Source organism: Grampus griseus (genome assembly GCF_964374135.1).
Source record: "Grampus griseus genome assembly, chromosome: 3".
Classification (NCBI taxonomy): domain Eukaryota; kingdom Metazoa; phylum Chordata; class Mammalia; order Artiodactyla; family Delphinidae; genus Grampus; species Grampus griseus.
The window spans coordinates 7,522,319-7,549,943 of record NC_139019.1 but is presented as its reverse complement, the minus strand read 5'-3'; the positions used below and the strand labels follow the sequence as shown (position 1 = coordinate 7,549,943).

The 27,625-nt window shown below is 42.8% G+C and overlaps 1 protein-coding gene across 1 annotated transcript in view; it reads left to right on the top strand.

Moving 5' to 3' along the window:
- SEMA5A (semaphorin 5A) overlaps nt 1–27,625 on the top strand; it is a 349,482-nt gene that overhangs the window by 208,739 nt on the left and 113,118 nt on the right. Inside the window, exons 8-10 of the mRNA XM_082652404.1 lie at nt 1,292–1,577; nt 6,426–6,561; nt 14,960–15,164. Coding sequence (XP_082508530.1) covers nt 1,292–1,577; nt 6,426–6,561; nt 14,960–15,164 — 627 coding nt within the window. The remainder of the gene's footprint in view (nt 1–1,291; nt 1,578–6,425; nt 6,562–14,959; nt 15,165–27,625) is intronic.

The window sequence follows — 27,625 nt, the reverse complement described above, 5'->3', positions numbered from 1 at the left end:
AGTAAAATCAAAGAATTTTGGTGTCTTCTACACAAACATGATACCAGACTCCTATATTCTGAATCACATTTCATGCTTTAATCTCATTTCCTCCCACTGTTTCTTTTTCTTTTCACATTCACATAACCTTTATTATAGTATATTGAAATAATTGTTCTATTTTATTGTTATAGTTGCTAGTCTCTCACTGTGTCTAATTTATTTTTCCTTTTTTTTAATATAATAGTGTTTATTTATTTTTACTTTTTGACAGTTCGCTTTATTTATTTATTTATGGCTGTGTTGGGTCTTCGTTTCTGTGCGAGGGCTTTCTCTAGTTGAGGCAAGCGGGGGCCACTCTTCATTGCGGTGCACGGGCCTGTCACTGTCGCGGCCTCTCTTGTTGCGGAACACAGGCTCCAGACGCGCAGGCTCAGTAATTGTGGCTCACGGGCCCAGTTGCTCCGCGGCACGTGGGATCTTCCCAGACCAGGGCTCGAACCCGTGTCCCCTGCATTAGCAGGCAGATTCTCAACCACTGTGCCACCAGGGAAGCCCTATTTTTCCTTTTTTTAATCTTTTATTTATTTATTTTCTTTTAAACATAGCAGTGTGTACCTGTCAATCCCAAACTCCAAATCTATCCCTCCCCCACTGGTAACCACAAGTTCATTCTCCAAGTCTGTGAGTCTGTTTCATTTGTGAATCAGTTCCTCTCCCACTGTTTCTGAAGATTATGTAAGAGTCTACAAGTGAAGTGCTATCTGTGGCTTTAGAGTGTATTGCACATTTTTGCTGCCCGTTTTTGGTGGTGTTAATGTTAGGTACCTAAGTGCTGCCTGAACTCAGGATGTTTATCCTGCCCTAACTCAGGATGCGTATGTGTGATGTTTGGAATCACGCTGGCAATTTCCTGTCACTTAGAGCTCATGTACTGAGTCCTACCCAGTGGCATAGACCACTAAGTTGCTCTTAGGGCTTCCTGTTTCTTCTATAAGAACCGTGGGTTTCCGCAGAAAATCAGGTCTCCTTGGAAGAAACACAGAGCAGGCAAGACACAAAGGAGTAGCACATGGATGCTGAGACTTTTCTTCTTTCCTGTTTTTCTGTTTTACCTTTTTACTTTAGATTGGAGCATAGTTGATTAACAATGTGTTAGTTTCAGGTGTACAGCAAAGTGATTCAGTTCTCCATATACATGTATCTCTTCTTTTTCAAATTCTTTTCCCATTTAGGTTGTTACATAATATCCAGCAGAGTTTGCTGTGCTGTCCAGTAGGTTGAGACTTTTCTTCTTTCCTGTTGTTTCTAGAACCAAACTTCGTGTCATCTTATGACATCGGGAATTTCACCTACTTCTTCTTCCGCGAAAACGCCGTGGAGCATGACTGTGGGAAGACCGTGTTCTCCAGAGCTGCCCGCCTTTGCAAGAACGACATCGGGGGCCGGTTCCTGCTGGAGGACACATGGACCACGTTCATGAAAGCCCGTCTCAACTGCTCCCGCCCTGGCGAGCTCCCTTTCTACTACAATGAGCTGCAGGGCACCTTCTTCCTGCCTGAGCTGGATCTGATCTACGGCATCTTTACCACCAACGTGTACGTAACTGGAAATCATTCCTTCCCTGCTTTTCTACTCCTTCTGAATGAGTCTACTGTTCTCTGACCTTTGAGGTTTACAAGTTGCTTTAAAAGTAATCTTTCTTCTTTTACTGGGCTAACAGCCAAAAGAAATTTTGCGTATGCATTAAATGTTACAAAAAGTGATGTGATTTCTGAGACTGGTATTAGGAAAATAAAGCTAATCAGAAAGTTTTGATCGATCCTTATGTCATGGTAGCATCAAATTATCCTCTGTAAGTTTTTCCTTCCTGATGTGCTCTGGGCACTTTTTGAAATGCTGGAATGTATTAGATGTCTTTTTTTTTCCTATACACAAGTCATGTCACTGCATAATGAAAGCAGTGCTGTCTGGAGAGTTTGATCTTTGAGATAATGTAACTCTTACCTGGAACCCTGCTCATGTAGGAAATGCACCTCATTTTCCCATAGCTGCATTGTAAGCTAATGTTCTAGATGATGGCTAACTTAGGCATTTCTAAAATGATGATTCTACTTTTTAAATATTTTTGTAAAAAATTACAGTATTTGATTTCTTGTGGGGAGGTACTTCTGTTTGGACCAGGCAAAGCATATGAAGTTGCCTGTCTTTCATTCACTCTTTGTCTGGTGGAGTGTAGATTAACCCCACACTTAATGTCTATTCTTAGCTGATGTGTTAAGACTCCACAAGACCACACCCCACCCCCAGGAATCACAGAGGCTCTGAGCTCCACTTTTCTCCGCATTGGCTGTGGGCATGATGATTCTGCAGCGTGGGTCCTGCTTTGCGTCACCTTTGAAATCTCTTACCTGGTGACCTAATGGTTTGGACAAAAGCCAAATATCTGTATGCAAAGTAAAGAATATGAATCAGGATGGGTTAAAAGTGCCGATCCACGGGGTGGGATGACCAACCATCTGGGTTTGTCCTGGACTGCACAGCTTTTAGCACCGAGGACTGCCCTGCATCCTGGGAAACCTCTCGGTCCTGGGCGAACCAGGACAGTCGGCCACTCTGTGATGTTTCCTCAGCTTCCCCAGTCTTGCTAACTTACTTTTTCATCTCTTCTGCAATCAGAAGCTTGCCCATGAATTGCATTTCTGAAGAATCACTTTATCTGCATCTTACTTCCTTGTTCCTCTCCCCTCCCGTTCATCCTACAGCTGAGCTGAAGTGTTAACGTTCGCTTGATAATGACGTTTACTCGTGAAGGGTCTTCTTTGTGACATGAAGTTAGGAAAATTAGACTAAAATGGACAGCTCCCTCCCCGTCCCCAACCCCACTACGCCCATCTTTCCTGTAAATCTGGTTTTCAACCCCAGAGGTTATTTTCTCTCCTTGATAAGTTTCTTTTAAAAAAAATCAGTGTATAGCCTCTGAGGTTGATTTGCCTTCTGAAACCTTGTTTAAGAAGTAGTATAGGCTGCACAAGACGGATGTGCGCTTGCTCTGTTGACATCAGTTTTACACACAATGGGAGCTTGGCTTCCCGAGCTGTTCATTCCCCTGGCTCCAGGCAGAAACAAGCAATTTAAAAAGTTATAAAATTACTGTGTCTGGGCCATTCCAAGAGGGTGGATAGTCAATTTGGATACTTGCAAAAATACGTTTCAGACTATTCCAGATTAGTGGTTCAGTGTTGCAAATACCCATCATGTTGGAAATCATCCTGTATGGGGCATCTATACAAACAGAAATAGAATTGCTAGACCTCCCTTTCTCTCTTGAATACTTATTGTCACTAGGTCTTGGGAACAACTTTCTCATCTTTTCATCTCTAAGCCCATAATATGTTCTGCCTGGGCTCCCTCTCCTGTCTCTGCCTGGCTCTTACCCTCTCAGGAGGTGACTGCATTCTTGGTAAGACTTGCTCCATATTGAAAGAAAATGACAGTTCAAGGTACCGGTTATGTCCCGTCTCTGAATTGATAACTAAAAATGCCCTGGCTAAGCTTTCTCGGGCTTTTGCTCACAGGGTTGGTTTGTCCCTGTATATTCATCAAGGTCCCTAGCACTGGGGAATGGGGATAAAGTTCACTCTTCCAGCCCATTCTGTCCCTAGGGCTGTGGGGTTTTCTCAACCCCTAGGGCATGAGTTGGGCTGCAGGAAGTGGTACACTCCTGCCACAGAATCTCTGAAGGTTTTGCTTGTTTTTTTCCTGGAAAGCTAAAAATGCTGGCTCTCAGATAATGTAGTAGTAGGAGTGGAGGAGGGCAAAACTTTTGATTTCTCTTCCCTCCTTAGGAGATGAAGAGCTAGGAGGAATTTCTCTACTTTTCTACCAGCGGCTTCCAGCAGATTAAGGAAGGAAACTCTAAGTTCCCATATTGTTGGGCTCACCAAGGGCCGGGGGCTACCTCCACTTTTACCTGCCTGGGCTGTAAACAAGTAAAGAAATAAAACAGAGCATTAGATGAAGGCCACGTTATCACCATGACTACTGATAGAGGCCAGCTTGCGATATGTGACTGAAGGTCTGTTAGCCAAATGGGCTTATGACTACCGACCCCAGCTTTAAGCAGACGCAGCCCCAAGGTCACAGTAGTCTAGACCTGGGCTGGCCTCCCCTGCGTGCAGGGACAGGCAAGGTGAGTAATGCACAGTTCTAGCAGGAGGCCCATCCCAGGAAGAGCGGGGGAAGAGCTCCTGGGGAGTCACCCAAGTCCTCGCCCCTGACCCTTCTCAGATCACCGCAAGTTAAAGGGCAGAGGGAGAAAAGGAAAGTGCGTGTGTGTGTGTTGGTTGTGCACATGGCATACATGTGCTGTACCGATGGGCCTCAGCTCACTGAGGGGCAAAAAGAAGTGTCCACCAACACCTGTCAGGGATGCTCAGGCTGGCAGCCACTGGGACATCCAGAGTGACACCAGAGACCCCGCCCAGCCCCCTTCAGAGTGAGTGAACGCAGCGAACTGAGAAATGGGATGCCAGCAGGGAGACGATAAGTTTCTTCCCTTCCCGGGAAGAAGCATAGCAATGGGGTCAAAGGCATGAACCCCCGGGCCCCATGTAAATCCTGCTTTACTTCCCCTCAGCCTGTGACTTGGGTTCAGTAACCTCCCTGTGCTTTGGTTCCTACATCTGTAAAATCAGGCTGGTCTCAGGGTCTAGAGGTTCCCTGTGATAAATAAGATGCTCCCTTTCAGGCACTCAGCAGAGGGCTCAGGGAGGTATTATTAACACTCCGCCCTCGACTGTCACTGTGCCAGGGCCAAGGCGTGGTCACCTGGTCCCCAGGTAGAGCCTCTCCTGTGGGTCTGGCTGGCCGTTATTGCTCCAGCAGAGCTGTCTTCGACTTCTCGCTGAAGTCCAGTCACATGTCCAAAGGCTAATTCTTCCTTACACAATTTGACTTCTCATCTTCTTAAAAAAGAGTAAAATTAGCAATATGAATAAGTTCATATTTATCGTTTATCAGTTTATTTGCCAGCAGTGAGGGGTACGCATCTTCCCACCAGACTTTCTTCTCTGTACTGGAGCTTCCAGAGGGAACATGCACCCCTGCTCTCAAGGCTCTAACCTTCCATGGGGGTGTTTTTTATTACCATCCACACAGAGCTGTCACAAAGAATTTAAAATTTTCCTTTTTTGGTACCAACCCACCTGGGGTTTCAGTCCAACTCCCCCATTTAGTGGCTGGGTGATTTGGGGCAGGTGTCTTGACCTCACTGGGTCCCAATTTCCTAACAATGAATTTCCCCTACCTTATGAAGCTTAAATGAGTTGGAGTTTGTAAAGCCTTTAGAAGGTGTCTACCACCTATTCAGTGTTTTTCAGATGAACCAAGTTTAAGGTAGATATTTTCATTTTGGAGTTTCATGACTTTTTCTTTGATTCAGGGGGGAAAAAATGGATAAGTAGACATGTTATTGGCTAAAAGCATTAACACGAAATTTTAAAACCATAGCTGAGCTGACAATGCAGATTTATTTAACAACAAAAAAAATATTGCTGTTTCCACTTAGTAAAGGGCACGGGACTCTGAGAGCCTCTCATTTATAGCCTTCAATTCTGTACAGCTTGAATTCTAAATTAAGGCTTCAAGATGTCCTGTGTCAGTGCTGTGTCAAATGTTTCTCTCTGACCCTTTGAATTTAAAATTCTTTTTAAATTAAAAAATATATATATATATAGATACATTATATATACATATATATATATATATATGAAGGGTCTCTGACAGGCACTTTTTGCAAAATGCTTTTATTTGGTATTTTTTTTAAAGGATAACATATAACCACAACTATCTGGGGCTTTTTTTTTTTGCGGTAAGTGGGCCTCTCCCGTTGCGGAGTACAGGCTCCGGACACGCAGGCTCAGCAGCCATGGCTCACGGGCCCAGCCGCTCCACAGCATGTGGGATCTTCCCGGACTGGGGCACGAACCTGTGTCCCCTGCATCGGCAGGCGGACTCCCAACCACTGCGCCACCAGGGAAGCCCTATGTGGGGCTTTTTTAAAAAGCAGCAGCAGCAGATTGCCCCACTGCCAGCTAAAGTAAGCAGGTGAACAGGTGGGGAGAGCCCTGCCAGGCTGATGGGGACAAAAGCGTTTGTCACTCCCCTTGTGGCTGGGTGAATTCATCTCATCTGGCAGGATTATGAGTGTCATAACTGCTAAATACCCGTGTTCCTAGAGTGAAGTGTTTGTTCCCCTATAAAGAAACCCCAGGGGGACACCATTCACCACTTCAGCTTCATCCTTGGGGTGTTTAGGAAACTAATGGTGAGTCTTCCCCTAGAAGGTGCTTCCTTGGCACCCAGGGCCCGTGGGAGGGCCCTGGGACAGGGATCACAGCGGGGCTCTCTGACCTGCCTTCTCCTTTCTCTTCCTCGGCTCCCAGGAACAGCATCGCTGCCTCTGCCGTGTGCGTCTTCAACCTCAGCGCCATCTCGCAGGCCTTTAACGGGCCCTTCAAGTACCAGGAGAGCTCTCGGTCCGCCTGGCTACCGTATCCCAACCCTAACCCCAACTTCCAGGTAATTCTGGGGACAAAGGGGCACTCTTCCCATCATCCCCCCACATAGCATGCAGAGTCCTTGTGTAGACAGACTGGCTGGGGCGATGTAACCCCCCAGCGCGTGCACAGTACGGCTGTGAGCCACTGCCACCCAGCCCCTGGGGACAGCCCCACACTCGACTTGTCTCATGTAAATAGACCAAGGCCTTTTGTCTACTGAGGCGCCTGACCGAAAAAGGGCCTTTTGTCAGCTGTGACGCCTGAGCCTGGACTGAAAAAGGCCAGCACAATGCAGCAGGTTGGGAATCCAAGCTTCAATTAGTACTAATGATGGTGGACTCTGTGTCCCCAGAAGCTCTGACTCCTAATGAATGACGCTGTAATGAATGGGGTCCAGGACACAGAGCAGTGGAGATGCACAAACAGAATTTGAGCTCTAATTGGGAATGTGGTGAGATTTCCCGTTGGGGTGAATGGGATGTCATGGGGCAGCTGTGAGGGAATAAAGAGCAGGTGGAGGCCATTCACGTACAAATCACAATATTGCCACATGTTCAAGCTGTAAGGGGCTCTGTACATCATCTCCTCCCATATACCCATGTTCAGAAGAAGCTGAAACCCAAAGAGATGAAGCCATCTACTCATGTTTGGTCAGTCAGCAAATGTATTAGTCAGCTCGGGCTGCCGTAACAAAATACCACAGATGGGAAATTTATTTTCTTGCAATTCTGGAGGCTAGAAGTCCGTGATCAAGGTTCTGACCAACTCACTTTCTGACGAGAGCTCCCTTCCTAGCTTGTAGACGGCCACCTTCTCACTGTGTCCTCATGTGGCTTTTTTTCCTCAGTGAACATGGAGTGGCACTAATCCTATGAGATCAGGGGCCCACCGACATGACCTCATTTGACCTCAGTCACTTCCTTAGAGACTCCAACCCCAAATACAGACACCCTGAGGGTTAGGGTTTCAACATATGAATTTTGGGGAGACATTCATGCATAACAGCAGGCTTCCCTTGAGGGCCTTTCTTCTGAGAAGAACTTTCATAGCATTGTCATCATCATCATCATGGGTGTAATTTTTAGAACCACCAAGTTCCAGACACTGGGCTCAGTGCTTCCCACGTATCTCGTCGCATTCTGGCAACTGTGCTATGATTGGTAACAGCTTCTCCCACAGACAGAGAAGGGCATTTGTTGAACCGTAGAGCACATAATTAGGCCGAGGACACTGGCTGATTAGTGGCCGAGCTGGGCTCCCAACCCCAGTCCTCAGATACAAAGCCTCAACCTCCTCCGACTAGAGAAACTTTAGTTTTCATAACTAATCAGTACTAGAACTGGGTCCTGTATCCAGGCCTCCAAATTCTGATGGGTTTGTTATCCCAACACATGAAACCTCTTTGGCTTTTGAGAAAACTGCTAGTAGGGAAAAGTTCAGTTACTTTATGCTTTACTTGGACTTTGGCAGGGACCATTCAATTCTAATTGTTTTGAGGGTTTTTTTTCCTAAAGATCACAGGGCTGGCAATTGGGATGGGTTTACATGTCCACTTTACCACTTACTGCTTTACTTGGGAAAATTATTTAGCATCTCCCATCCTAATTTTCATCAATAAAATGAAGAAGGAGGACTATTTTAGGATTATTTATTTTTAGGTGCTTTGTCTTATTTTCTCTTCTCAGCAGCTCTATGAAGTGGGCATCATTAGCCCCACTTATAAGTCAGGAAACTGAGTGATCAGATTTACATTTGTTATCCAAGCCTCGCTACTAACCAAGTTCAGTACTAGACAAAGAAATTCAGGCAAGCTGACAGTTTAGTGGGAACCAAACATGAAGTAGTCACTTTTCCTGATATATACAGTTTATGTAATTATTAACTGAACACTGACTCTCTTTGCCCCATTGTTGAGTCTCTGCATCTTAACCCCACCTGTGTCCCCTGGATCTTGGGGTAATGTAACTGTTTAAAAAGGCCCTTTGTAAAAACCATGAAGGTGAAATGTATCATTCCCTTTAAGAAAGTCGATTGTAAAATCCTGAAGTTTAAAAAAAAAAAATTAACAAAGATGCTCACCATACTTATAGGGTTCTTTTAATGTCTTGACGTTTCAATTGCAAATGTCTTCACGGTGAACAGTGACTTAACAAACTTTGTGATGCCTAACCGACTCCAGGCAGTGGATAACTTTTAGCCCCTTTGTCTGGATATATTTGTAGCAAAGAGCAAATCCCCTCATTTCCTGAGTCCATGGGCATCTGGTTTTATAATGCCAGGGCTTACTCACGTTTATGAGATGGGAGTTGGGCCATGCAGTGTGATGAATGAAACCTGCAGAATGTGGCGTGCCTTTCAGGCAGGAAACTTGCTTACCTGAGTGTGTCTTCTTTGGGTAGAATTTAAGATTTGCACGGACTTAAAAGCTTTTGCACAGCAAAGGAAAACATAAACAAGATGAAAAGACAACCCTCAGAATGGGAGAAAGTATTTGAAAATGAAGCAACTGACAAAGGATTAATCTCCAAAATTTACAAGCAGCTCATGCAGCTCAATATCAAAAAAACAAACAACCCAATCCAAAAATGGACAGAAGACCTAAATAGACATTTCTCCAAAGAAGATATACAGATTGCCAAGAAACACATGAAAGGATGCTCAACATCACTAATCATTAGAGAAATGCAAATCAAAACTACAATGAGGTATCACCTCACGTCAGTCAGAATGGCCACTATCAAAAAATCTAGAAACAATAAATGCTGGAAAGAGTGTGGTGAAAAGGGAATTCTCCTGCACTGTTGGTTGGAATGTAAATTGATACAACCACTATGGAAAACAGTATGGAGTTTCCTTAAGAAGCTAAAACTAGAACTACCATATGACCCAGCAATCCCATTACTGGGCATATACCCTGAGAAAACCATAATTCAAAAAGAGCCATGCACCACAATGTTCATTGCAGCACTATTTACAATGGCCGGATCATGGAAGCAACCTAAATGCCCATCGATAGACGAATGGATAAGGAAGATGTGGCACATATATACAATGGAATATTACTCAGCCATAAAAAGAAACAAAATTGAGTTATTTGTAGTGAGCTGGATGGACCTAGAGTGTGTTATACAGAGTGAAGTACGTCAGAAAGAGAAAAATAAATACTGTATGCTAACACATATATATGGAATCTTAAAAAAAAAAAATGGTTCTGAAGAACCTAGGTGCAGGACAGGAATAAAGACACAGATGTAGAGAATGGACTTGAGGACACAGGGAGGGGTAAGGGTAAGCTGGGACGAAGTGAGAGATATAGATTATGGTGATCCTTTGTATAATTCCTGGTGCAAGTAGGTACCAAATGTTTTCTTCCGGTTTACCATACTTGATAACTGTGCTAACTTAAGGCAACCTTACTGACTTCCATGAGACCATCTAGGCAGGCATAGGGTGGGAATGTGTTTTGAATTAAGGATCCCTCCACTAGTTGTGTATAATGGACCTTATGTTTGCAATAACCAACAGTTAGAAGTGGTTAGATTTTTTATTATTGTTTGCCTACTGACATTTGGAATTTTATGCACTACTTATGTACTGGAAGTAGCTAATTAATTAGGAGAGCAGAAACATGATTCAGGTTCAGGAGGAAGAATGGGTTAGGAGAAACAATGCATAATTTTTCAAGATTTGATACAGAAATCTCCATTGAAAACAATAACAAAACAAAGCAAAGTACTATTTTTATCAGTTGCAATCTAGAAACCATGGTAGGTGGTGCTGTGAAAGGCTGCCCTGTTAGAGGCCTCAGTCCCTGAAGTCACCCAGGCTCTGAGCCCCCACTAAGAAAAGCATCAGTCACTTCCAGAAAACATTATTCAGATCCAGTGGCACACCTGCAGCGGGACAGACTCTGGTGGTTTTGATTACCACCAATCAAAAGTGATGGAGCCAAAATGGAAAACAGACCCTCAAAAGTGGTCAGGCAGGTGAGGAGGCCTCTGCTGGAGGACCAGATGGAGGAACTTGGTCAAGCCATCAGCACCCTTTGGTACAGGATACATGTTTGCAGCAAGACGGGAGGAAGGGTACCATCAAAATCAGGCCCTCTCAGCATGAGGCTAGGTGATCGTGGACTTGCCCACCAAGGGTTGGCAAGCTAGGATGAGGATGGTTCTGTCATCCTTGAAAAAAATAAACAAGAGTGCAAGTATTATTGTATTAAGAATTAGTACAAGTATTGATCTTATTACTTTCAGAGGTGTTAGCAAGACAACCGTTATGGGTGGTAAGCCACAGGAGGACGATGGCTGTGTTCTTACTATTTTTATTGTTTTCCTCTTGCACAGAGTACCCGGGGTGTCGCACAGACACTGCGGGAGCCCGATGTATAAGGCGCAGTGAGAACATTTGCAGCCCATTAAAGAGCTAAGTGGGTTCCTTATGATCCAATAAATATATGCTATAAATTTAAATAGCTTTCAAAATGTTTGAAAAAGAATCCTTGGGTGAGATATTCATTATAGACTGGCAAAAGAAACGAGGACACTGTGGAGTACAGAGTATAGTTTAAAACCAGTTCTTGGCTAAAGATTTTGTCAGTCGGTTCCAACTTGTGGGGTTTTTTCCCACGCCACCAAGCAATCCTCCAACACCAACTTGGTGTCCAACAAGTCAACTCAATTCCAACACTGTTCACCCAGAGATAGCATCAGATATGACAGGTGGAGGGCTCAGTCCTGCAAGACTCTCCCCTTGAGCCCCACTTCAGATGCTATTCTGAAGTCCGGGTAGTCACCCATGCTTCTGATCTGTGGGCTACAGGTGGGACATTCCAAGGTCCGTTAGGTTCATTAATTGGCTAGAGAGGCTCACAGAACTCAAACATTTTACTTGCTAGATCACTGGTTTATTATAAAGGACACAACTCAGGAAGAGCCAGATGGAAGAGGTTCACAGGGCAAGTAGGGCAAGGTATGGGGAAAGGGCATGGAGCTCTTTCTGAGGTGGGTACGCTCCCTGAACCTCCTCTTGTTCACCAACCCGGAAGCTCTGAGAGCTCCATCCTTTGGGGTTTTTATGGAGGCTTCCCTATAGGCGTGATTGATGAAATCATTTGGTCATTGGTGATGGATTCAACCTCCAGCACCTTTCTCCTTCCTGGAGGTCAGGGTGGTGGGACTGAAGGTTCCAACCCTCTAATCACATGGTTGGGTCCGCTGAGGACTAGCCCCCATCATTAGGTGAGGTCCAAAGGTCACCTTATTAACATAACAAAAGACACCTGTATTGCTCTCATCACTTAGGAAATTTCAAGGGTTTTAGGAGCTCTGTGACAGAACAGGGACAAAGGCCAAATATATATTTCTTATTATAAATCACAATATCATAGTGACAATGCAGGTTGCTGATTTAAGTAAGATAAAGCATCGTGAAAACGACAAGGAACAGTCGGTGTTCCTGCTCTGAAGCCCCAGCCCACCCAGGCCTCTGCGTCACTTAGGTCCCCAGATTCTTCAAGAGCAGCCAGAGGTCCTCAGTTTTATATTATGTCTCCTGATCTTTCTGAGGCCAATTTTTTACACTGTGCATAGGAAACAAAACCTGCATGTGAAACTTCACCCAGCAGTCAGATTGCTCGTTGCTACCCATGACTTAAGTATTGCTGCTGATTTCAGGAATAGAAAAACCGCCACACACTGTCACTCTCAGAACTAGAACTCACCTGGATAGACTTCAGAGCGTTTTGTAACACATTTGTCAACAGGCACTGTCTCCATCCTCCAAGTGTTACTGTTAAATACGTTAATTATGGAAAATCTCCTGGCACGCCCCCCCCACCCCCCGCCCCAATACAACTGCTATGTATTCACCCACTGATTCCTTCCTCCCTTTATTTATTCATTCATTCCCTCGGGCCCCTGCAGCTCAATGGCCCATAGAATTGCTGCCCTGCTACTAGACAGACGCATTGACCATTTACCATTGTTTGAATGGCTTCTCTGTGCCAGGCACACGGCCTTGTTCCTTGGCACTTACAGGCACTTTCAATTAACTTACAAATGCTCTCCACTGATAGTCTCAGTTGACCTCACAGCAGCCCTGTGAAGTGAGCAGAGGAAGTGTTTTTCTAGCCACCTTATAGGAAAAGAGGCAGAGGCTGAGAGGCAGGGCCTCACCTGAGACCACAGAACTGTACCCTTCACCTTCACCTGACCATCCCACCACCTGGTACCTGGGGCCCCCTGCAAGGGTGTGACATTCAACTAAGCATTGGACCAGTCTTGGAATCCATTTTGCTCCAAGATACTTTAATTCTAAATCAGCCTATCATTTTATGGCGTGTAGGATATTGTATCAAGTGCTACAAAAATACCGTCTATTCTTAAAAAGCCATGTCCATCTTATACTTTTGCACCTCTAACCTATTATAAAACCAAGTATTAGAAATGACATGTTATAAAGGTAGTTTCAGATGGTATGAACAGGGAAATTCATTTCCATCAAACCTACTTCTATGGAATTCTGCCGAGGAACAGCCTTTCTTGGAAGCACAATTTAAAGTTTATGAAAGAAATGAGAAAGCTTGGTGATAATTTTCTGATTCTATGTTCTGCCCCAGGAAAGCTTTGCTTGCTTTCCTACCCCTCTTTTAACCTCATCCTTGCCCAGGACCATCCTACATAACACCTGCCAGCCTTTTCGCAGCACAGCTCTGAGTTTAATTCTCAGCAATTTCCAGGCCTAATTTTTTTTTTTCCCTGTGTATCACAGATTCCTCTTTGTGGTATTTCTTCTACCTGAGAATCTTCTTCCTTCCTTCCTATTTCCTTCTGATTTCTTCCTTTACACTCCTCTCTGCCCATCTCCCTTCCTTCCTCACTTCCTTTATCTTACTCCCCTCTCTTCTTGAAAATTCATCACTGTTGGGGAGAAAGCAAGTTTCCTCTGCCCTTCTAGATTCTTCTGACCAGTCTAAGAATTAAATTGACATGACACAGATTAACAGGAGAAAATCCAACAAAAGTTTAATAACATGTATACGTGGGAGGGACCCAGGAAAACTGAGTGACTCACCCAAGTGGCCGAAACCCTCATCTTAAATACCATCTTTAGCTAAAGATGAAAGAGCACGTTGAGGGTAGTGGTTTGAGACCTCAAAGGGGAGGAAAGCAATTGACCTGGAGATAGAAAAGCAAATCCTTGGTAAATAAGTGTTTGCTGGGCCTACAGAGACAATGGGACCCCGAGGGGGCTCTGATCTCTAGGCCCTGCTGAGTTTCTCCCACCACACTTAGCCCATATTCTTTGCTGATATCTCTGGAGATATCTCTATTCCAGGAACAGGCCCTCCATCTAAATTTTTTAGGCATTTAGGGGGAAGGTCAAAGTTTCTTCCTGAGTCTATTGGGCCTTCGTTGTTTTCAGCTCGAAATAATCCACACGTTCTAAAGACATTTTGGGGTGGGAAGTTTTGCTCCCCTGCCCCATGTTTTTTCTCGGATGCTCAACTCTATGTGAATTTTTTGCTTCTTCTAGCTCAGAATATGGGCACAAAGGAATAAGGCCAGCACAGTGTTTTGTAGCCCATGTAAAAGACAGTAGAACAATATCACATAGTTTACAGATTAAAATGACCTAATTCTATCTCGGTGGAATCCATGTCTTGCTTATAAACCCGCCATTCCAAGGAAAACCAGCAAATCTACGTGATGCATTTGATTGCTGTGTTTTCCATCTGGGAACCTGATTTGTGTGACAGATTGAGTAGTGTGCACTTAGGCAGACAGCTCCCAAGGGACTCCACATGCGATGCGGAGATTTTCTGTATATGCTGTTAGAATTGAAGTTAGCAATGACTTCTACTCCATTTTCTTCAAGCTTCTGATCATTCATTTATTTTTCTTTAACTTTTTATTTTATATTGGAGTGTAGTTGGCTAACAATGTTGTGATAGTTTCAGGTGTACAGCAAAGTGATTCAGTTAAACATATACACGTATCTATTCTTTTTCAAATTCTTTTCCCATTTAGGTTGTTGTACAACATTGAGCAGAGTTCCCTGTGCTATACAGTAGGTCCTTGTTAGTTATCCATTTGAAATATAACAGTGTATACATGTCAGTCACAAACTCCCTATCCCTCCCCCCACCCATCCCCCCCAGATAGCCATAAGTTGGTTCTCTAAGTCTGTGAGTCTGTTTTGTAGATAAGTTCATTTGTTCTCATCGTTCATTTATGATGGGAGTGGAGAGACTCCCCAAATATAACAAGTTCAAACCTAAAATGGGAGGAACACCAAGGATGGGGACTTTGGCGGAAATGGAGAAGGGAGCACATTGGCCCACTCAGGTTTTCAGATTCCCAGTCGCCCTCCAGCTGGGGTGGCTGGTTCCAGTAACCGCATGTCTTCTTCTGCAGTGCGGCACCATGGACCAGGGCCTGTACGTGAACCTGACGGAAAGGAACCTGCAGGATGCTCAGAAGTTCATCCTGATGCATGAGGTGGTACAACCAGTGACTGCAGTGCCCTCCTTCATGGAGGACAACAGCCGCTTTTCCCACGTGGCCGTCGACCTGGTGCAGGGCAGGGACGCACTCATCCACATCATTTATTTGGCCACAGGTAGGAGCTCGCCCTCCTCTGAGGAGCTTTCTATCATCTCCTGATTTTGTGTTTTAAATTCTAAACATGAGATCTCAGTGTCAAGCTTTGGGCCTGTCTTCTTTCCTCCAAGCAGCAAAGCCCAGGATGCTTCCTTATCTTCGTCATCCTCCGAAAATAATCTCATCATCTTTTTTCACTGTGTTAGTTATAATTTTTATTGGAAAACCAATGCCTGATTTCTTTCTTTCAATTTCATTGAAGTATAGTTGATTTACAATGTTGTGTTAATTTCTGCTATGCAGCAAAGGGATTCAGTTATATATGTGTATGTGTATCCTTCTTTGTGTTCTATTACATTATGGTTTATCACAGGATATTGAATATAGTTCCTGGTGCTATACAGTAAGACCTTGTCGTTTATCCATAATATGTATACTGTTTTGCATCTGCTAATCCCAAACTCCTAATCCTTCCCTCCTTCAGCCCACCCTCCCCCTTGGCAACCACAAGTCTGTTCTCTCTGTCTGTGAGCTGGTTTCTGTTTCATAGATAAGTTCATTTGTGTTGTGTTTTAGATTCCACATATAAGTAATATATGGTATCTGTCCTTCTCTTTCTGACTTACTCTGCTTAGTATCATAATCTCTAGGTCCATCCATGTTGCTGCAAATGGCATTATTGCACTCTTCTTTATGGTTGGGTAATATTCCATTGTATATATGTATAATCATATCTTTATCCATTCATCTGTTGATGGACAGGACGTTTCCAGGTCTTGGCTATTGTAAATACTGATTTCTTAACTAGTATTTCTCAACTACTCATAAAATACATCTTTTCTTGGAAAGACCATTTTAATTCAGATAATTTAAGACAGTGAAATTTGTTAGAGGACATTGTCTGGTGAAATATTATCCTGAGATTGTCATATGATTTTCAATTGGTTTACAAACAGTGCTCACAGCAATATATTCCTGTTGTAGGATTGTAGGTAGAAGCATTCTGAAGAATATGTTTGGGGGCATAAATAAGAAAATATTTTACAGAAAACACAGGCAACAATGCTTATCAAATTATCAGTGACAACTAGACCTCTTCGGTTTCCACAGTAACTCACCTGTTGAAGGCAGGTTCCATCTCTGTTCATTACGTGAAGAGTGCTGGGTGCCCTAGGCTGGCCTCATGGCTGGGTCTTAGTTTTATAAACTTGCCCAGCTCTTTCTTGCTTCAGGTCTTCCTGTATAGAAAATCCCACTTTGTGAAGTCCATCCCATCCCTACATCCTCTGTCCAGTGTTTTGTATAGTTGGCACTTTTTCATAGAACACAGTTTCCACTGTTGTTGTTAATGATATCTTATATCCATCAGTTGGTTAATTTTATTTACAAAGTTGCTAAGATTTACTGAGCTTTTACTATTTTGCGGTTCATCTGAGTGCTGATGAAGTGAGATGGTGAGCAGACCAGCAGCATCTTTCTCTATATTCCTGCGGGGACAGCACATAACGAACCAACCACTAAGGAAATCGTGAGAAGTGATGCCAAGCTTATGCAGTGGGTGTGACTAAAGTGATGTGGTAGGAGAGCCAGGAAGGCTCCTGTGCTTGGCCGATGAGGTTAAGCTGAGAGCTGACCAAGGAGGAAGAGCTGGGTTTGCACAAGGAGGGACACAGCCAAAGAGCCAGATGCAGCAGTGGTCAGCTGTGGCCGGTGCTGCTGTGTGGTCAGCTCAGCTAAGGACAGAGATGTGACCATTGCATCACCAAAGGAGGCCACTGGTGCCTCTAAAGGTCAGTCTGAGGGAGGAGTGGGGGACAGGGAGGGAGCATGGAGGAGGTTAGGGGGAAACAGCTACCATGAGCAAGGCTTCCGGAAGCTATTCAGTGAAGGCCTGTAGAAGATTGATGTGTTAGCCCGAGGGGATGGGACCTAAGTCTGTTTTAAGAGCAGATAAGGAATTACCATCACAGTGTCTATCTTGCTCACCAGAGTCTAATAAGGAACCATGACCCTTTTTCTGCTATTTTCATCTTAATTCCCCCATAGGGTGTGGTAGCTTGAGGAATGAATGAAATGGACATTTCCAAAATTTTCCTATTTTATTTTCTCCCATAAATGTTCTGGTTGATGCCACAGAGAATAGAGTCCTCTTGGAAATCTAGGAGGCTGTTGAGTTCCTCATCAGTACTTGGAGGAGGGATGGTGAAGGGAGATGGGCTGGTCCTGAGCAGGCCTGGGTAGGTCAGCACAGAGCAGCCTATGACCTCAACTTGAGAAACCTGACCTAGTCCACAACCAAGACCATGGGAAGGTCATGTTTGTTTGCATTGTACTTATTGGTTTGTAGATGACAATCTTCTTGCTGTGTCCTCACTTGGTGGAGAGAGAGATCATCTCTCTCCTGTCTCTTCTTATAAGGGCACTAATCCCATCATGGGGCTCCACCCTCATGACCTAATTACCTCCTAAAGGCCCCACCTCCAAATATCATTGCTTTGAAGATTAGGGCTTCGGTGTGAATTTTGGGCCTCTCACATTCAGTCCATAGCAATGAGCAACTTGTTCTGTCAACTTAAAACATGGCCACTGGGATAAAATATTTGAGGATTTTTATTACAAACAACATGTTTGAACAGAATCTAAATCAAATTCCAACAGAACAACTTAGATAAATTACCAATCTGAGATTAAATTATAGTCAGCATCTGTGACTTTTTAAACAGTACAGCCTTCTAGAAACTTGCTTGCTCAAGTCTGTTTTGAATGATCTCATGATTGGGCTGCTGCTCTTCCCCTCCCCCTCTGGTTCCCATCCCCTCCCACGCTAAAGCTAGGGGATTAGCTCAGCCTGAAGTAGCTATGGTTACCCCAGGCTGTCTGATCCTGGCTCCAGTTTTGCAGTTCTCATTCTGATAATGATAGACTGCAAGCCACTCACCAGATATGTCCTACAGAGATTCATTTTTTTGTTCTGCAGACCTGATTTGTTGCTTTTGTTTTAATCTGCTGCCTGTTTGTAAATTCAGTCATGGCATAGCAAGATGTACTAACAGCAATCACAGGATGGGATTATGGAGAACGATGCCATACATAGAACTCTTCTGCAGTTTCCATGACTGACTAGTCAGGTTGTTTGTTAAACTCAAGGGGAAGGGGTTTTGCAGTGGGTGAAGGCCCCTTCCAGCAGGGAAATAACCATGGATACATGGGGTCCCAAAGAGAGCCCTGCTCCCAACCACATGAAGGGACTCAGGGCAGACATGCAGAGTTCTCCTAGCATCTGGATACATAGATGTTATTTAAGTTTGTTTAGACTAGTTTGGTGATTCTAACTTTAGGACCTCTTAAAGTACAAATTTCATGTCTCAACCAAGTTCTGGATCTTTTCATTTATCTCTTATAGCACTGAGGAATACATTTTGAAGGTGATCTCTTCTTTTACAAGTTTTAGTTCAGAATAAAATTTAGCTTTAAAGGATGTTATTTTTAATGATCCAGCAAATAGCTTTCTTCTTTATTTCTAAGGCACTGAAATGTAAAAATGGAATATTAGAAAGAATATCCAAAAACGCCAGTCTGTTTTAACTAAACCAGCTAAGAGCTGAACAACTCCTAACAAGTCGGGATGACAAAGATTACAGAATTTGACCTTTAAAATTCAGAAGGCTGATGTTTATATGGCCTTTTATTTATATTTTGACCAAGTAGTTTACGTCAAGTCAAACCTTGGATGCATTTGAAGATAAACTGCGTCCACATGCTGTACCTCAGTCAGGAATTAATAAGTGCTCAGCCGACAGAGCATGAGGGTAACATTCACAACCAGTGAATGTGAAGATGGAATACTTCCTAACCTGCTAATAAAATCAGTTTGATAGCTTGGGTTTGGGAATCAGGTTTTGTGATAACTTATTTTCTCTCACCTGGACTTTACTTGAACAAGCACAAATTGGAGAACTCCTATCCATGGCCATTTGAAAGCTGGTTAATTTTATTTGTCAGTATTACCTAAAAATTGAAGTGAAGACACCTCTGTTCATTGTGCAGTTCACTTTGCTTCTTGCAGCTGGAATGGCATTTCCCTGCTGGCCACCAGGGAAGGCTGTTTGACTCAGGGGCCACCCCCCTGAGTCAAACAGCCTTTTCCGGCCCCCTTCTGGGTCTGTTTTCATGCTACTCCCATCTCTGTCCTCTTGGAAATCCGGCCACGGTTAGGCACATTATCTGGGCCATGACTGTGCTGATACTTTGTAAGTTATTCCTTTGAAGGTCTTCTCAGAGCAGGAGACAAAATGGCAATGGTAACTCCTTTAGGATATTTATGACTGGAGATCTATACGTGGCTGTGTCTTATATCCAAACAGCTGCTCAGTGCCTCGCTACAAAGATAAAATTAGCATCATGTTGACCATCCGCGTATTCTGGGAATCTTGATTTGCGGAGCCCTGTCTCTTGTGGCACCTCTCCCTCTGTGATATTCCTTTGCCAGCTCCATGTGTTCTCTCTGCCCCTCACCTATGGCTGTTGATCTGCCCTTAGCTATGGTTGTTCTAATTCTATGGTATCTCCCTGGAAATACCATTCAGTTTCAGAGTTTCTACTGTCCTCTCTAGGGTGAAATATGTTCCTTTATTTTGACTTGATCTCAATTCCAGTGTGTCTACCAGTCTGCCCCTTCTCCCATATGCTTTCTTGTTTTTGTTCAGGTACCACGTTCTATAATTTTGAACCCTCTGCCACCTCTGCTAACCATTTATTTTATTTTTCCGTAACTGTTTATTCCCTTAACTCAAACCCTTCTTATTTCTGGAGCGCTATTTTAGACCAGTGTCTGTTCAACGAGGGCATGGCTAAGACTCACCTCGAGGGCATGAGAAATGTGGGTTCCTGAGCCCAACCCCATGAGATTCTGATTCAGCACAGAGAGTAGGGTGTTTGTAACAGGATCCCAGATCAACTCAATGCTGGGCATTTCTGGTCCGTATTTAAGTACTGCTGTTCTAGAGGAAATAATAGTTTTGTTTTGTTTCTTTTTTCTTTTTTTTAATTTAAAATCACTTCTCTATAATAAATGTACCTTGCCTCTCTCTGTGCTTGGATTTCTAATTGTTTGTGATGCAGATATAAAATCTGTTATCCAACATGAGCGGAGCAGACATGTTTACAGTTCATCTCTGTAGTTGCTGGTATGATTTGCTAACTAGTTAGCAAAACAGATGTGACTTGATTTGAAAGAAAATGTTTTAGGATGTAGCAAGCTGATACAGAATGACTACAATATATCAGGCTAAAAAAAAGTCAGAAATCATATGTAATAGAACCTGGTGGTCTAGGCAGGGACAGGCAAAAGTACTAGGAATGATTTCTCTGAAATAAAGGAAGAATTGAGTCTGTACATTTCAAAACACACCATATCTGAGCAATATTGACTCAGAATAAAAGAATACTGAATGTAGTCAGGTTAAGTCTTTAAATTGCAAAAGTAAAGAAAGAATTATTCAGGTACTCAGGAGAACAAAATACCTACACATGGAAAACAATGTTAGGTGGCTCCAGAACACCCTCTGACTGCATAAATCTGTGAAATGTGGTCAAAAATATTCTGAAAAAAAAGGAAAATATGAATCAAGAGTATTATATTCAACCGGCAATAAAGAAAACAGGCAGACATGCCGCAAAATGAAAATCTCAAGCAATAGAATAAATACCAGGAGTGTCTTTTACAAGCAAAAACAAGGCTAATTACTGGCTAGATTCAGCCAAACAAATGACGGAGAAGCTTTGAGAAAGAAAGGAAAACAAAATAAAACAAAATAATGGAACACTCAAGACCAGATTTCAAGTAAAGCAATATATGTAAACATTGGAGGAAAATTGAATGTGACTCAAGAGTTTCATTCTAGGCTAATCTTTCCTTCAAAAATAAGGGTACATGGAGAATTTAGGGATATAGCATCTATCAAAACAGAAAACCTTGATTTCTAGTTAAAGAAGAATATCAGAATGGAAATATCAGGAAAGAAGTCGTGGAAAAAGGGTGGGTGGTGAACTGAGGATCCAATTTAATTTCAGATGAAAGAAAAATTAAAGTGTCCTATAGAACGTGAAGGGCTCTGAGAGCTGGTGAGCATCATGTGTACAGAGCACTCAGAGAAGGTCCGTGAGCTGGACATGTCTTAAGCCCCTCCTCAGATTTCCTTGGCCTTCCTTTCTCCTGGACCCTCAGCCTTTTGCTCCATCTCAGCTGTCACCTGGGCTGATAAATGCCTGGGCAGGACCATGAGGTTCTTCCCACTGGTGCTGACCAGCTGATGGCCACGCCCTCGTGCCACTTCTGGACATGGATGAGACATCACACCACTGGCCTGGGATATAGCTTCTCAAGCAGATGCTAAAGGATCTGGGAGATACAATGCGGAAGTGCAGGGGTATTAACTCCCATGAGGCTAATCTCAACCAACAAGAGGCAGGATATGGGAAGGAACCACCTAATAAATTCCTTTCTCTTTTTTCCTTCCAATGGGCTATTCAGGAACTCAATGGGTTCTTCACGTAGCCAAGCAGATATCTCTTTGTGGCTCAGCATACAGGAGTAGCCCATGGTGACCCTTCACGCGGCACTACTCCCCTCTTCCTGCTGTATCTCTTCCCTCACTCACACAGCCCTGGGGTTGTACCCCTAACGATGCATCAGCTTCTAATCCTTGCTTCGTACTCTGCTTTCTAGGCAATCACACTAAGGAAGAATTCACCCAACCATGCAGAGTTGTCCGGTTACAAACAAAGGCAGGGATAAATGGTATATGCTCTATAGACCATAGTAAGGCTTTAATACAAATATAATAATAATAATGAGGGAGGTACAGACCTCAGGTATTGCCTTGAACTAAAGTACATAAGACTTAAGGACCCTAGGGAAATCTTTACAGGCACCAGAAATTAAGTAATACATTTACTGTTGCCGTTACGATTATCTCCCTTAATATTTATAAGCAATTTGTAACTACCTAAGTGTCACAAGCAAACACTAATTTGTGAAAATCTGGGACTTCCCTAGTGGTCCAGTGGTTATGACTCTGCGCTTCCAATGCAAGAGGTGCGGGTTCAGTCCCTGGTCAGGGAAGTAAGTTCCCACATGGTCTTCAGTGCAGCCAAAAGAAGTATAAAAAAAAAAAATTGTGAAAATCGTATAGGGGAAAGGTTTTTTACAATCACTCCAAATTCTGTCCTTTTCACTGGAAATTGGAAATCCAAACCTAATCTGGATTTTCTCTATATGTGCCCATTTATGTAAGGCGTTCCCTAGGTGAAAGGGAGCATTACGTCGTTCTAGTGCTTATTTGATAAAACTTAATGAATTTTGAGTTTAATGATAAAGTAATTGTAATGAATAACAACAATGTAGGAAAATTCCAATTACCTGGTGTTATGGGTAAATTGTGTTCCCACAGAGGATATGTTGCAGTCCTAACCCACCAATAGCACAGAATGTGACCTTATTTGGAAATAGGGTCTTTGCAGTTGTAATTAGATAAGATTAAGTCATACTGGAGTAGGGTGGACCCTTAATCCAATATGACTGGTGTTCTTATAAGAAGAGGAGAAAGACACTCACAGGAGAATGACATGTGACAACACAGGCAGAGATTGGATGTGGCTGAAAGCCAGGGACCACCACTGATGGACAGCCACCACCAGAAGCTGGGAAGATACAAAGAAGGATTTTACTCAGAGTCTCCAGAGAGCATGGCCCTGCCAACACCTTGATTTCAGACTTTTAGCTTCCAGAACAGTGAGATGATAAATTCCTATTGCTTTAAGTCGTTTAGAACATGGTATTCTATTATAGCTGCCCCAGGACACTAATCCACCTGCGTATACTTTTTCACTTTGCACCTGATCTTGCAGCCAATTTAAAACGTTAGCCTGGCTTTCTCCTGCTCCCCTGACATTTCTCAATGTCCTAAACCTAACAAACAAAATTAGTATTTTATATTAGGATCTGATAAACTCTATGAGTGTATTAAGCAGCATTATCTATTCATAAATCCTCCAGGATCTTAAGTCAATATTAGAAAACATGGGATAGATTTTATACTTCACCTAATATTATATAATATATTGAGGATATGACTTTGTATTTATGCATATTTATAAATACAGTAACAATCCATTCATTATTCATAAAAAAAATACACCAAAAAAACCAAAATCAGTATTTTAGTATTACTTTATGTCAGGCCCAATTAAAATGAAAAATCTGTTGAATACAATTTAATATATGCCAAATCACTTAAAATGGTATAACAACAATTAATTGTTTTGTTTTACTAAATATAGGAACCTTAGTTTTTACTTTTTAATGTGTTATGGTTTTAAATATGTTTTCTGAGTAATTTTAGTACTTTATGCCTAGTTCCCCAACCACAAAATAATCTGAAGTTATACGCTAATTAGTAAATGTCCCAATTTACTCTAAATTGATGCAATCCACTTCTGCCTTTAGAGAGGAGACAATTTTGCTGTTTTCTTCTCCGTCTGCTTTCTCTCTCCTGCCTTTCTTTGTTTTAGACCCATGTAAATCTTTCATTCTGTCTTTCATGTTTCACATGATCAGGATTGACTGACAGTTGCCCCAGGTAGTAAAGCGTTGCAGTCTGTGGACGAAAGAAATACAAACTCTCTCTCTTCACCTCATCTTTTCATATAAATCCTGCCCGATGTGCATTTTTGATATAACCTCTTTAGATGTCATGGCAGGTCCTGCATCATGTTCCCAGGCCTGCTGTCCTCCTGTTTCTACAAAATTCTAGTTAGTATATCATTGTTTCTGTGTGAAATGATGTCATAACTCCAAACAGGTTTTGGCAACATCCACCCGATGTCCCAGGTTTTCTTGTTTTGTGAATTATAGATCTCCACTTCTGCAGAGAAACATTCAGACCACTTACTGTGAGGAATTTCCCTGGGGGTCCAGTTTTTAGGACTCCAAGCTTCCACTGCAAGGGGTCTGGGTTCGATCCCTGGTCAGGCGGGGAACTAAGACCCCACAAGCCATGCCGTGGTAAGGCAAGTCTAATGTAGATCACCATTTATTGGAATGCATAATTTAGAATATGTTTTTGCAGATACTTTTATCCTGGAAATTCAGTTATGAGAAAACTCACTTGTCTGCCAATGTGATGATGAACCTGCAAGTGTTATTATAAAAGAACTTTTCTAGTTGATCTTAAAAACCAACATCTCCATAGGTAATAAATCTCCCAATTAAATGGCTACTTCATCCTCATTCATTTCATCGTCTGGGACAAAACACATTAAATACATTGTACAATTATTACCAACACTTGTTAACTACTTCTCTTCATACGAAACTTGTTAAAAGGGATTTTATCTAAAAAAAAAAAATATATATATATATATATATATATATATATATATATATGTAATCTTAGCAGTTTAACACAACTTACGTATATTATCTTGCAGCTTCTGTGGGTCAGAAGCCTGGGCTTAGCTGGGTTATCTGCTCAGGGTCTCACCAGGCTGCAGTCGAGATGTTAGGTAGGACTGCAGTCTCATCTGAAGGCTGGACTGGTGAAGAATCCACATGCAAGCTCATTCAGGCTGTTGGCAGAGTTCATGTCCTCGTGGCTGTGTAACTGAGGGGCCCAGGATTTTGCTGGCTCTTGGTAGAGGCCACTCGCATGTCCTACAGGCTGCCTGAAGCTCCTTCCCAGCCAGACTTCTCTGTCAAGGCTGCAAAGAGCCTTTCTTCTCAGGGAAGGTCCTGCCCCTCTTTGAAGACCTTTCGCCTGATCAAGTCGGGCCCACAAAGGGTAATCCCACTGTAGCTCAAAATCAACTCATTTAGGATCTTAATGACACCTGCAGAATCCCTTCACTGTTGCCACATAATGTCACCTAATCACAGGAGTGACATACCATCATCACAGGTTGGGCCACTCAGGAAGAAAGGGTACATATGTGTGTGTATATATATATATACACACCCCCATGTAATTGTGGAGCCACTCTAGAAATTTGCTACTACAGGAAGTCTCTTGAAACACCCACCCCATACCTGCTACCCACTCCCACCAAACAAACAAACCAACAAAAGAGCTCCTAAATATAAGTTTGCTTGTGAAAGTTTCAAATTAAATATAAAATGTTTCTCCTTGGGGAAAACTTCTACACTTTGAATTACTAGGGCTGTTCATATGTAAAGGGAAAAAAAACATCTCTTGCTCTAGTTTGAGCTGCCTAGTTGCATCTATTATTTGTTCTGTGCCTGGTCATCTAGACCCGGCTGAAGTGCTCATGGCAGAATGAAGTCATTTTTCATTGGCTCCAGCGCTCCATGAACTAATGTCTGCACTGGAAAAAAAAATCAATAATGTAGAAGTGAAAGGCAGGGGGGAAATGCCATATATTCTATGGCATTTAACAGATAATTCCCTCACAAGCCAAAAACAAAAAAACAAATGAAATACCTTACAACATTAAAAATGTAAGGGCCATCACCATGTCTGCCTTCTCTCTCTCTTCCTTCCTTTCTTTGTACTGTGACCTTGAGGCGTGGGCCTCTCCTGACTATAGAGATAAACACACACCCTGTCAGGAGAATCCTTCTGACATCACCCTACAGGTGGGGAGGCGACTGCCTATCTCCCCCAGGTAGTGCTGCCTCTCTGACACCCAGTTATTCCAGGACTACTGGGGAACTCTCAGGATTCCCACAAGAAGAGCCTGTCGGACGCTTGAGGTTGACATGGACCTCTGTGAACACACAGGATCAAGTTGCAGTTTTGTGATTCCTTTGGGAATGCAAGGAAGAGACTCTTAGGACTCTCCCACCCCTCCACGTTGCTGGTGAGCATTAAAGTAATCTGTGAAATTGCCGTCAACTGGCCCACCACTATCGTTCTCTAAGCTGTTAAATCAGAAAGCGACATTTCTTAGTACCATAAAGTCTGGAATGATTTGATTCTGTTTATGATGTGTTAACAAATTGAATCTTTGCACTAGGAAAACTCGGCCAGAGTGCTGGCCCCTCTCACTTTTTGAAAGGAACATGGTCTTCAGAGTAAATCATTCTAAAATGATTTCGTCTGACATGCAGGAGGACATGGTAATGGAAGCTTTGCAAAGGTGTCGGGTTGCTTGGGCCAAAGTGGACCCACATCTGATCACGGCAGCAAATTACTTGTAGGATTGTTTACACCTTGGCTTTGACCATCTACCTTTTTCATTCGTCTAAGCACTTTCTACCTTCCTTACTGGCTTGTATATATGACCCTTGCCTAACAATGATGACCAAGCATTACTAAGCAGATTTAGGCCATGGCCTCCAGGTAATTAAATTCTAAAGCAGACAGCAGTGCACACAGAAGGACCAGGAACGAATAAGTGCAGTCTCCACCGAAAGATGAAATATCATTAGCAATGACGTTATATACAGGCTTTCTTCCAGAAGTTGTTACACAGGAGAGTGACTGGAAGAAAAAAACACCCCATCATTTCTTTGCAGAGGAGATGTGGGTAGAGAAATCCCTTAGTGCAAAAAGGAAGAGATTTGACAGACCTAGGAGTAAGAGAGCACTAAGGTACAGGGAGCGAGGTATACCTGCTAATATTATAGTTCCCACCTGAAGCCCATTAAAGGAAGTGGTGAATTAACCCAGGTGGAAGGAATTCATCCTCCCACCAGGGTGCCTGCAGCAAACTGGGATTGGTGCAAACAGCTTGATGGTGGTGTGATTATTGACAGTGCAGGTTTGCAAACAAACCTGTGTGGGTGTGGGAAGCGGTATTTGTCATTTGCAGAGATGTCAACATCAGAATTTCTTTTCATTTATTTCTTGCAAAAAAATTGGATAATCCCACGGTGCTATTAAAAAGCTGTCCAATTATTTGTTTATAATATTTTCATCCCCCTTTCCTCTTTGAAATATTGAAGTGGCCAAATCGATGTTTCTTAAGTAGGGTATTTTATGGTCTTTAAACAGAATTGTCTTTCCAAAAAGATGCTGCAGAGATTCTTATCAAGGAACCATACAATTCTCATAGTGTTAAGAATGGAATAATTTTTAAGCCAATGTCCCTAGGGGCAAATGCTCTTCCTACTTGGTCTTATCTGACTTACCTGTTGGATAAGTAAGTATTTCCTTAGAGAAGCTGAGGACGTGACTTTTGCTAATGAGACCTTGTATGAAGAATCAAGGCAGCCCAAACCTAACCAACTCCTAAAGTCAAGAATATCAGAAATTATAATTATGTACGAAGTTACTCTTGTAGACCAAAGAAAAGTGAACATGAAGGAAAAAAGTACCTTCCCCCGCTGTGCATTGGCTGATAGTAAATGCTAAATCAATGCTGAATAAATGGGTAGATGTCCATCTGGCCATCCAGCCATCCTTCCAGTCACCAAGCTCCATTGTCATTGTGTTAACTAAGCCCAAATATGAAAGAAAGAAG